This window comes from Rhinolophus ferrumequinum, chromosome 15, assembly GCF_004115265.2.
Source record: "Rhinolophus ferrumequinum isolate MPI-CBG mRhiFer1 chromosome 15, mRhiFer1_v1.p, whole genome shotgun sequence".
Classification (NCBI taxonomy): domain Eukaryota; kingdom Metazoa; phylum Chordata; class Mammalia; order Chiroptera; family Rhinolophidae; genus Rhinolophus; species Rhinolophus ferrumequinum.
Window position 1 is genome coordinate 7,093,993 of NC_046298.1, and position 12,815 is coordinate 7,106,807.

At 34.0% G+C, this 12,815-nt stretch overlaps 1 protein-coding gene across 8 annotated transcripts in view; it reads left to right on the forward strand.

Annotated features, from left to right (window-relative positions):
• Positions 1–12,815, forward strand: part of CHD9 (chromodomain helicase DNA binding protein 9) — a 132,035-nt gene that overhangs the window by 58,987 nt on the left and 60,233 nt on the right. For all 8 annotated transcript variants that reach the window (XM_033127233.1, XM_033127234.1, XM_033127232.1 and 5 more), the window contains 7 exons: positions 885–971; positions 1,171–1,308; positions 3,239–3,360; positions 6,451–6,694; positions 10,461–10,637; positions 11,967–12,110; positions 12,224–12,479. In XM_033127233.1, coding sequence (XP_032983124.1) covers positions 885–971; positions 1,171–1,308; positions 3,239–3,360; positions 6,451–6,694; positions 10,461–10,637; positions 11,967–12,110; positions 12,224–12,479 — 1,168 coding nt within the window. The remainder of the gene's footprint in view (positions 1–884; positions 972–1,170; positions 1,309–3,238; positions 3,361–6,450; positions 6,695–10,460; positions 10,638–11,966; positions 12,111–12,223; positions 12,480–12,815) is intronic.

Genomic DNA, 12,815 nt, shown 5'->3' on the forward strand with positions numbered 1-12,815 from the left:
CCTTTAATCGGTCTTATTTTGTTTTTTATTACTTGGACATTTTTTGAAAGAGTTTAGGGTGGTTTATTTTGTAGCATGTCCCGAAATTTGGGGTTGTGTGATATTTTCTCAGAATTCAGGTCGTGCAGATTTTTAAAAGAATGTCACAAAAATGATGCTGTATTCTCAGTGAGTCATATCTGGAGGTACATGATACCCATTTCAGTAGTACATTCTACACATAAGTGATGAAGTAGTGAGAATGAGGAGGGGAAACCAATTTGAGTTATAGTTAAGTAGGATCTGTACAAATTGATGAATTATTAGATTATTATTATTATTAAAAGAGAAGAAATCTAAGATGGCACCTCCATTTCCGGCTTTTATACCTGGGAGTAGGGTATAGAGGGAATTCTGTGTTACCATCAACCCAGGAAGAAGTATAGGTTGAAGAGTAAATGAGTGCAGTTGAGTTTGGGGTAGCTGAAACACAGTTTGTAATTCAGTTAGGTAAGTTCTTGAGCACAAGAAAGAGAGTTTGATACAACTGAGAAATGAACCTGCATTGGGGTGATTGGTGGTCTTCAACTCTTGGACTTGAGGAAGGTAGCAAAAGAATGGTACAGAGACAGCTTTTAGGACACTTCTAAAGCACTTATCTTCTAGAGTAACTTACTTGTCTGGAGTACCTTATGTTTTTGTGCTGTTTGGTTGGTTTTATTGTGTATAACATGGTGATTCATAATATAGATGTCCTAAATATCTTTGGGAAATTAAAAAGGAAATGTTCCATTTATTGGAAATTTAATTGAAATCAAACTGAATGTATTTGTCTTATAATGAATAGCTAGTAAATTTTATCTTTCTACTTCTTTGTCAAATATTATGTTACTTTTTAATTTTAGATGGAAGAAGAACCATTTAACCCAGACTACGTTGAAGTAGACAGAGTGTTAGAAGTCTCTTTTTGTGAAGATAAAGATACTGGTGAGGTAAATATTTGGTAAAAAAAATTTTTAAGTAAGAGAAACCTAAAACTTTCCAGTGTTAAAACTTACTTTTTAAAAAAGTTAATGACCTAAGAACAATAAAACGTGTTTTATTAGTTTTTATTGATGTAGGTTAATATCTTTAAACTCTTTCTAACTATTTTTCCAGATGGTAAAACAAAAAAATAATTTTTTTTTACAGCCTGTTATTTACTATTTAGTAAAGTGGTGCTCATTACCGTATGAAGATAGTACCTGGGAACTAAAAGAAGATGTAGATCTTGCAAAAATAGAAGAGTTTGAGCAACTGCAAGCTTTAAGACCTGACACAAGACATTTGGTAAGAACATATCTTAGACAACTTGATAAAATCCTAGCACTTCTTTATTCAGCAGGTTTAATGTAATCTTTGAATTTTTAATTTAGTCTTTTGTATACAATTAATACTGTATTTTAAAATTGCTACATAGTATCATATATGTATTAACTATTTCTCCATTAGTGGATATTCTAGTTTTTTGCAGTGCTACATTGAACATTATGCCCTTGTACAAGTTCCTATAACAATTCAGAATTCAGAAATTTAATTGTTTGGTCAGAGCATATGTGTATCTAAAATTGTGATGAGTATTTCCTTCCAAATTTCCCTCCAGAAAAGTTATGAATACTTCTACCTCATATCTGAATTTAATAACTTTCTTTTCATGTATAAAAATACCACATATATCAGTTTTAAATCTATTTAGAGTAATTAATTCTCTATCAAAAAATCCACATTATATCAACTTTTCCCATATTTTCTGTAAACCAGTTATTTATCCATAACTAAATAGTTCATCTACTGCCATAGTAGCTTTATTTTTAGAACCTTTTGTATAGAATATTGTTAAAGGCATATATAAATTAGGCACACTGATTTCTTATAGATTACATGCATATCTTTTCCCTGTTCAGAAAAAAAAAAGATAATTGAGTCAGTTTTTGATTTTTCTATCACAGAAACAGTAGAATTCTAGAAGTTTAGGGCAAGTTGTGATATTGCTAAAAATAACATTACTTCTTACTTTCATTTCTCTAAAACAGGATTGTTGTCATGTCAATCCAGTTTAGGGAGCCCAAAAGAAATTCACTTAGAGGATACATATTATGATTTTATTAAATATTTTGGCCTATTCTCTTTCAAATATAATTTGGTCATAGAAATGTTTTACTTAAGAGGGAGTTTATACGTGGAAAGATAGGAACGGATCACTTTTGGATTAGCACCAGAGTGAGGCAGTCTTTCATGAAAAATTTGGAGAGGTGGTGTAAGAAAAGTAAATGAATTAATTGTTGCATGGAAGAGATATTGTTTTTATAATTTTTTTTCTTGTATTTTCCTGATTTTCTGGTCTTCTCAATTTATCTCCCAGTAATATTCGTAGTCTATTACCAAGAGAACAGCAGCTAACCTCCTTTTTTTTTTTTTTTTTTTTTTTTTTTTTTTTTTACTTCTAAATTCCTTTTCTTGAAGCAGGAAAAAGAACGTGTTTGTTAGTTCAGGGAGGAGTGGATCAAGGGATATTGTAATAGGGAAAGATTTTCTTTTTGGGGTGGAGGTGGTACAGTGCATCTGTACAGTGTTGAATAATGGTGACAGTGAACATCTTCATCTTTTTCTGATCTTAGGGAGCAAGGCATTCAGTCTCAACCATGATGTCTGATGTTAACTTTGGCCTTTTCAAAGATGTACCTTATCAGGCTGAGGAAATTACCTTCTATTCAAAATTTAAAGACAGTTGCTATTAGAAATAGATGTTGGATTTTCAAATCCATTTCCTGCATCTGTTGAGAATATTATATTTTTGGTTTTTAGTCTGTTGATCAACATCGATTAATTTTCAAATTTATACCACCTTCTATTCCTGGGGAAAACCCCACCTGGTCTTGATGTATTACCTTTCTTATATATTGTTAGATTCCATTTGCTAAAATTTTGTTGTGAATTTTTTCACCTGTGTGCATTAGGGATATATTGGTCTGTAGTTTTCTTATAATGTCTTTGTCTGATTTTGGTATCATTCATTGAATAAGTTCAGGCGTATGCCTTCCTCTTCATTTTTCTGGAACAGTTTGTGTAGAACTAATTTGGTCTTTAGATGTTTGTGAAATTTCATTCTAATGCCATATAATGTTCTGCTCCTATGATTACTATAAAAGTATTGCTTATGAGATGTACAGAAGATTAAAACATTTGAAATACATCATTCATTCTTTGTTTTTCCACTAAGGATCGTCCTCCCTCTAATATTTGGAAAAAAATAGATCAATCCAGGGACTATAAAAATGGCAATCAACTCAGGGAATATCAGCTGGAAGGACTCAACTGGCTCTTGTTCAATTGGTACAATAGGTATGTAGTGTATCTTAACAAAAAAATTTTACTATGTGACAAAATATGCTAAGTAAAATAGGTACTGCTGTTGTTATAACTGTCATGGACTCTTTGTTTTTGAAAGTGATGTTACTTCAGGAAGATAATGTAAATTATAATTTAGGATTTTGACTGCAATTGCTTTATTTAAATGTATACCAATCTAATTGAAGAAAGTTGGTAGTTTGATTAATAATTAAATTTGAAATACCTTTCTTAACATCATAAAACATCTCTGTTACAGAATGTTTTTCAACTTACCAACCTATACTTTTGTCTGTCAATAATTGAGTCTAGTTAGTAAGGTGTGACCAATTACATCTGTAAGAATTAAGTCTTTTATTTAATATAAATCTTCAAAGAAGGAGGCTGTCAGCAATTGCTAAGGAATTGAATACAAAATATCAGAACTTAGTAACAAATTTACCCCTTTTTATTATCTATTTTTTAAGTTGTTCAAATGCTTAATGCAATATTATCTTACTTTTTTTTATTGAGATGAAAAGATACTTGCAAAGAAGTAAAAATCGTACCATGACTGAGAAAGAAGTATATTAGTGTATACAAAGGAGCAGATGAAGGCACTATTATCCGTAATAATAGTTAAATTTGATGACACTTTTATTCAGAATACTTTTTCTGTATATTTACTTCTCACTTGATTCTTCTGAGTTGTTCTACTTAGTAATGGTGAATCATAAGACTCAGTCAGATGGAGGTAGGGAGACCTGTAATCCCATGCAGTGTACGGGATTTCCCCTGGTTTGTATTTGTAAATGTTAATCATTATTTTCCGCAAGAGAACCTTCCAGGTAAAATAGTTAACCAAATACTTTTTTTCTTCCCTTTGGTACCCCTTCACATTTGGTACCCTTTCACATTTTCTGCATTGCTTGTTTTAAACACCACTTTCTTCAAGCCCTTTATCACAACCCTACCCCTGTAACTCTTTTTGTGACTGCTTCTTAGAGGAGCCTAGGGTCAGCCAGTAGATGAACTCATTTAAATTCTTGCCTGCCACCCAAGCCTACAAATGTAATTCTTAACCTCTACCCCTGTGTATCAGAAGTTCAAAGGTCCCTCCCCAGGACCAAGAGTAATGCTTCCACCTCAAGTCTTGACATGCATCTCGTCCAGTCTTCTCAGAAGCTCCCTTCATTCAGTTGTCACCCGTGGCTCTTATATCTTTAAGCCATCTCTGAAGACCAACGCCGTCCCTTAAGTCTGTGAACAAATTTGGATTTAACCTATGTATAAAAATAATAAAGAAAAAGATAAAATTTCTCCTTGTTCTCTTTCTCCTTCTAGCTACCTCGATCCCTCTTTGTCACTTCCTAGGTAAATTTCTAGGAAGAGTTACCTGCGCGAGCTCTGAAACTCTTAATTTTCCACTCCACAGGACGTTTTTCAGCCCTAATTTGCTGTCTGCTGAATCGGGTAATAGTTGCCTCTCCTTCCTTCTTTAAACTTTGTCCCCATGCTCACCCTCAACAGCTTCTGGAATGTGACTCTCTCCTAGCTCTCCAGAGCCTCTGTGACCATCCCTTTCAATAGTCTTTGCTGAATCTTCTTCATCTGCCTACGTTTGCAGTGTTGGTCCTTCTTGCCCCACATTCTGTCTTTTTCTTCTCAGCTGACATATTTTTTCTCCTTAAGCCATATTCTACACCCCTCTGTGCTTTCACTTACCAGTAATATTCGAATGATCTCATACTTTTGTCTCAAAAAGGATGTGAACCCCACATCTTATTCCTGTTTGCCTCCTGCTACCTAATGTCTATCAGTGATCCTCGAAACACAACAGATGCAAAATCAGTCTTATCATTTCTTGTTTTCTCCATACCAAATGTATTCTTCCTCCATATTTTGCATCTCAGTTAAGAATAACACAATTCATTTCGTCCCCCAAACTGAAATCTGGCTGTCACGGTCACACTGTATACCTGGTTGATCGCTAGGTCCCGACCATTCCAACTCATAATTAACGGTGGAATCAGTTCTCTCCTCTAAGTCCCTCCTCCCTTGTCCAAGTGTCCGCCCCTTCTTTCCTGCAGTATTGCACTACTTTCCCAGTTAGTGTTCCAAGTTCTAGTCACCTCACCTAATGTCCACAATGGCGCTAGAGTAAACTCCAAAATACAAACCTAATCTAACCAGGTTTTGAAAACAATGTTTCAGTGACGTCCAGTGCATATTAGAATGATGTCTAACCTTCTGTATTTATGCCTCCTGCTGCTTAGTATTATGCTCTCCCTTTACCCTTCTCTCAAAACCATATTAAACACCTTGTGGTCTCCTAGTAGATCAGGTTCTGGACACTTCTGTTCCTTTGTTGTGTTCTCTGGCAAACACTGACCTCCTGGTGGTCTTCTCGTCTTACATTTCTTCTAGCCAGAGTTTGACACTTACTCCTCTGAGCCTCCATAATAAACTTAATACTGGTGAGTCTAACTGGGTGTATATCATAATCATTTATGGAGCTTCTTTAAAAATTACAGCTGTTTTTATTCTGTTCCGTACACCTTGAATCAGAATGGATAGGGGAGGGCCTTGGGTTTCTATCTCTTTCTTTCAAGATTTGTAGGCTCTTCTAATACACAGCCAAAGTTGAAAATCAATGCCTAATAGCACATTGCATGACTGTTTATTATTTATTTGCATGTCTGGCTTCTCTAATAGACACAAGCCCCTGGAAGCTAGAGAATGTGCTCTATTTCTTTTGTATCCCATCTTCTCGTACTGTCCCTGAGATACAGAAGGTATTTAATAAAATGCTTCCTAAAGAAAATATTTAGTTTGCCTTGCTCTTGCCATTTTACTCTTTAAAAAAATCAAACATCTAATGGGTGGTATCTTTTTTGGAGCTACAGAAATCTGTAGTTTTCCTTTTGCAGGATTATAATAAAATTGTAATCATAAGGCTACTCTGCGTTTCAGCAACTTTTACATTTTTATAAATGCAAGTGTTTTAACTTGATCTTTAATTATTTTTGTATATTTCTCTTTGAAAACATTGTAGTATATAGAAAAACCCAATGTATGCTTGGATAATATATTTGTTTATTTCAGACGAAACTGCATTTTAGCAGATGAAATGGGTCTTGGCAAAACCATTCAATCAATTACATTCCTCTACGAAATCCTTCTGACTGGTATAAGAGGACCTTTCCTGATTATTGCTCCACTTTCTACTATTGCAAACTGGGAGAGAGAATTTCGTACATGGACTGATATTAATGTTGTGGTTTATCATGGGAGCCTGATTAGCAGACAGATGATACAGCAATATGAGATGTACTTCAGGGACTCACAGGTGTGTTCTTGGTCGTTTTGTTTGTTTGTTGAATTATCAGGTTTGAACAAGATGAGCATTACATGTAAATTACTTTGAAATTTAGGGTAGATTTTCATTGCCTACTTAGATCTTACTTAAGTCTCTTTATTCATCGTATTTATTTTACAATAAATTTTAGTAGCTAAAGAGAACAGTGACAATAGTCAAGTTGGTGCTCTAATTCAGTATAAATTTGCTGATTTATACAAATGTACAAATTTGTATCTTTAATTTTTAAACTAGAACGATTGTTTTACTAATTGTTTTAAAATGACATTAAATTTAGAATTATGATGGTCTCTTTGTTCTTCTTCCAGTTTTTTTCCCTCCATTTTTAAAAATTAAATCCCCAGTGAACACCATGAGTTTAAAAGTGCCTATTGATGTGAAGCTGTAGGTTCTCTTTTGTGTTCACTGGATTTTGATTTTAGACATTTTGAAAATTTTTGTTTGTTTTATATATAGATGCAAGCATACCTCTGTATCTTTTCACCTTTGGATTGGTTATTGCAGTACTCTGGTGATTTTATGGTTTTCTTCTCCCATGTATCTTAGAGGAATATTTTTAATTTTAGTTTGGCCTTGGACTCATTAGGAAGAGATTTCCTATTTTTCTGCTACATACACAGATCATAAAATTAAGAGATGGAATTAATTATAAGAAAGAATTGTCTAACAGAAAGTTAAGACTAGAAGACATGAAATGCCAAGTTTTAAGTGGTAATATGACTCTTTAAGTAAAAACTTTTATTAAGAAATAATCAAAATTAATGAAAACACATTTTACACAAAATTGTACTTTTTAACTGGAAAGGGTTTATCACCTGGCAGTCTCCGTCTACCTCAGTAGCACCTTAATATTTTTCTTTCAACAATTCTTCTGTTTTTATATGGATCATTATAATACATGGCCAGGTCATGTGATGTGATACAGGTTGAAGTAAGGCAATATGCATAGCCTTCTACTTTCGCCTCCCAATTATAACTGTTTTTGTTCCTTTCACCTCATTTTCTCCTTCTGTGGTTGAAACAATTACATTTCTATGAAATTAAGCATCTACAAAATCCTTTAATTATTTCTCAGTTCTGTTGAAAACTATCATCTTTGTATTTTTGGAGCCTGTGACATCTTATGTTATAGTTTGATTTCCTTCCATAATGTTCTATTATTAATAATCATATACATGTACAGTTTTAGAGCTGTATGGTATCATTTAAATGACTTAAATATCAGTTTTTACAGAAGGTGCAATTAAAATATTTTGAAATTGTAACAGGTTACAATTTTAATATCTCTCATGAATTCGGTATGAATATGATAGCCACAAAGCTGGAAGATTCTGGATGTGTTGTATTCTTAATACTATATATTAAGTATTATATTTTGTGGTAACTGTTATACATTCTTGAAAAATATTATCTGAGGGGTTTAAAATTCCAAAAGATAAAGATATCTCAATGAAACAAATAGGTCTGTACTTTAAACATAGAAATAACTTTCATGCTCTCTTTTAAGTATATTTTAATATAAGTTAAATGAATATTTAACTTCTGCTTTTTTCAAGTTACTGAATAGCTTGGAATCACAGTAGTAACAAAATTGTGTTGAATTGCCCGCGAAAAGTAACAGAGATGATAACACTACTAACCACAAACATTTATTGAGTATTTACCATGTGCCAGGCATTACTCTACACAGCTTACATATAGTATTTCGCTTAATCTTTGTAATGCCAATCTTGTAAATAGTTAATAATATTACTCACAGTTGCAAATGAAGAAACTGAGTTACAAAGAAATTACATAGTTTCCCCCAAAGTCACAAAGAAAACTGGATTTAATAAACCCAGGTCATTTTTAATTAAGAGCCCTTGTTCTTAATGTGATATCAATTTAACTGCGTACATTAAAGCTCAGATTTTAGAGCTGTATAAATACTATATAGCCTTATACTTGACCTATTTTAATAATATTCTACTGGAGCTGTTAGTGCCAGTACATGCAATCAGTATGAATTAGTCTAAGATAATCTGAATTAAAACCTAAATCAGAACACACAATCTTTCTTAACCCTTCATTTCTCCTAATTCCTAATAGTTTATAGTTTTCAGTCCATTTAAACATTCCCCTCACTTGGATTCCAGGTCTGCATATTGTCCTATAGCACCAGCTGTGTCTTCCGAAGCCCCCTCTACTGGTCCCTTCTCATCTTCTCTATTTCTAAACGTGGGGTTAACCCAGGTCTCAGCCTTCAGATTCTTTTATATCTATAGTCATTTCATCAGAGATTTCATTGAGTCGCACAACTAAAGTACCATCTGTGCTACTGGAAAGTCCCAAATCTATGTCACCAATTCTAACCTCTTTCTAAATTCTAGAGTCATGTCCAAATGCCTGTTTAACTACTTCACTTGGATGTCTGAGATGTTCAGACATAACCTATCCAAAAGCAAAATCCAGAATTTCCTCACTGTAGTAAATAGCAGCACCAACTTCTAGTTGTTAAGTTAAAAACCTTAGAGTCAAACTTGAATCCTCTCTTTATCTCATTTCACTCCTATCCGTTAGCAAATTCTGTAGCTCTATTTTCACAATATATCCAGAATTGAGCACTTCTCATGACCTTCAGTGATGATCTCTTGTCTCGATTCCTATGAGCGCCTCTTACTTGGTCTCTCTCTATATCCTTGGGCCATTTCAGACTCTTTTTACCACAGCAGCCAAGAGGGACTCTTGTCAAATTGTGACACTTTTTGTCTCAAGAACTTCCAGTTGCTCCTTGCTCAGAGTAAAAGCCAAAGTCCTTACACGTACAGCCTCCTTCCCTCCATGCTCACTGGGTGTCAGCGCTCTGGCTTTCATGCCATGATCTGAATCCTGCCAAAGATACTCCTGCATTAGGGTCTTCACACTTGCCATTTCTGACAAAAACGCTTTCTTCTGTAGCTCTCTAGGTATCAGTAACATGGCTTCCTCCCTCATTTTCAGGACTTTGCTCAAATGTCACTTCTCAGTAATGGTCTCTCAGCCACTCTATAAAATTGCAGTGGTCACCTCTGACCCCATACTTTCCACATCCCTGTTTATTTTATTCCACGGCCTTTACCAATTTCTAACTTTGTTTTTTTGTGGGTTGTTTTTGTTTGTTTTAATTTTTTGTGTTGTTTCTTTTTTCCTTAATGCCTATGTCCTACATTCAAATCACTGGATTGTAAGTCCCACTTGGGTAATTATTTTTGTCTGTTTACTGCTATATCTCCATCAACTAGAACAAGGTCTGGCACATAGACACTCAATAAATATTTGCTGAATAAATGACTTGAGAGGCTAATTTTGATATTAACTACTTATTTGTCATTATATGTGTGGACTTATAGATGTAAGTAATAAACATTAATACTGAAATTTCATTGGCCAGATTGGGTATTGGTCACTTATTCATTGCCCTAGAATTGTTATTAGAACTCTTAAAAATTACATAACATTTTATTAAGGGATACTTATTTGGGTATAATTATAAATTACATAATCGTGTTGGCATAATTTTTAATATTCTTAAAACACAGTGACCTATTACAGTTTTAATACTAAACTTTATTTTAAGGAAGTGTCTGTATATATAAAAATTTCAGTGGAATGACTTTTAGCAGATGTCATTAGATTTATTTTTATGCTATTTGATACGAAGTAAAAATTATGGGCAAGATATTCTAGCAAATTACTATATTTGATAATAAATTTCTAGGGGCGTATCATTCGAGGAGCTTACAGATTCCAAGCCATCATCACCACTTTTGAAATGATTCTTGGAGGCTGTGGAGAACTTAATGCAATTGAATGGCGATGTGTGATCATTGATGAAGCACATAGATTAAAAAATAAAAATTGTAAACTTCTAGAAGGTCTGAAACTCATGAATCTGGTAAGTAACATCATTATTATGACTTATTTCAGTTTCTTAGCTACATAGTTAAAAGGTTAGATCATCAGAGGTAATGGTAAAAACTTACGCCTTTTTAAATTTTAGAGTATTGATATATCTGATTTCTACCTGTGGTGATTGAGATGTTTTTGCTTTAATTAGTAAGAAAAAAATCTCATTTGTTTTCTGAGTCTTCAAATTTTTTAGCTCTTTCCTCAAGAAAGCTTTAGTAATTAATGTTTAGGATGAAAAAAAAGATACCTCTGTAGAATATGCTATTAAGGAAATAAGACCATAACTTTTAAGCCCATAAATTCTTTAACAAAAAGTCCTTTCATCAAAGTTGTAATATTCAGATCATTTATGATAGAGGGATAAAGTTCCTACACAAGTCTACATGCTTAGCATATGTTGGTTATAATTAATAACTAGGATTTTTAAAAGTCATCTTCTTAATGTGTATACTTCTTTCATATCAAAGCGGTTTGTCTTTTTTTACTTTTGATTTAATTAAGATCACATAACTAGTATATGAGCACTTGAACAAATAACTCAAATATACAGAAGTACATATAGTAAACATTGAAGTGCTCCTTACCTCCATCCATTCCCACCCCTAGTTCCATTCCTTACTCCCCGTTTCCTCCAGTATTTACAGGTTGGTGTGTATCTTTCTAGACCATTTACTAGCACATATATACACATGCAGACATATAGATACATGTACAAATATTTAGCTAAGGAATTTAGAGGTATTTGTGAAGTTGAATTTTAAAAAATTTGTATTATTATTAAAAATGTTCTGTTTATGCAGTTCTGTAATGCAATTCTAGGTTAGAAGCATATTCCATTCAGCCCTTCACATTGTTGGATTGTAGCCTTAATGATGTGAGAATTTGTTCTTGTGCGAAAATCAAATGATAATCAGCCAAATTATAAAGATTGAGCACAGTTTTGTATACAAATTCCCAGACCAGGGATGATTGAGTACAAAAGAAACAAATAACCTCTTTATTCTTAAAAAGACGACTTCCTTGAGAAAATCTAAACTGCGGTTCTTAATTATTTAAAACTCTTTTCTTTTAAAAGCACGAATAGGTAAAAGTGTGCAAAATCAGGTATTAGGAGAATGATACAGAGTTTTGAGAAAGTGATTGAGAAGTAAATTAATGAAGATTTGTGGGTAAAGATGCATTTTGAGTTGACTCTTGAAAATTTTGGTCAGAAAAATATTTGCTTTTCCAACACTGAACATTTGATAACCTACGTCAACTTTCATATAATTTTAGTACTGTGGTGTTTGACGTGAATTATTCTTGCTTTATATAGGAACACAAGGTGCTTTTGACTGGCACACCTCTCCAAAATACAGTTGAAGAACTATTCAGTCTTCTTCACTTTCTAGAACCCTTAAGGTTCCCTTCTGAATCAACATTTATGCAAGAATTTGGGGATCTAAAAACAGAGGAACAGGTATCCTTTTGGTCTCTGTGAATTAGTACATCAACTCTTTTAGCATTGTAATTATTGTGTATGTATGTGTAATTGAATGTGCATGTATATTATCTCCATTGTTTTTTGTGCAGGTACAGAAGCTTCAGGCCATCCTGAAACCGATGATGTTGAGACGATTAAAAGAAGATGTGGAAAAGAAGTTGGCCCCTAAGGAAGAAACCATCATTGAAGTAGAACTTACCAACATTCAAAAGAAATACTACCGGGCTATTTTGGAGAAGAATTTTTCCTTTCTCTCCAAAGGCGCAGGGCAGACAAATGTACCGAACTTGGTCAATACCATGATGGAGCTCAGGAAGTGCTGCAATCACCCTTACCTCATCAAAGGTGCTGAAAATGGTGGCGCAGATACTTGTTCCTTTCAACGAATGCTCATTAAGAAGTTGGGGTGGCTGTTAAGAGGAGAGGCAGTAATCCTCTGAGTCTTCATTTCAGCCTGGAGTCTGGGGCTTGCAAGTGTTTAGAACCAGGGGCAGTGCGCACTACTTCAGTACAGGGTCCCACGTTACAATGCCCTGTCACAGGGGCGGGAGTTGGATTCAGTCTAACTCGGATGGAATTTCTCCCCCAGTTCAATCCTCCTCACTCACAAAGGCAACAAAGCCCATGTTTGGGCTTCCACATTCACATCCTTTTCTCCTGGTTTCTTTCCAGTCCAGGAAC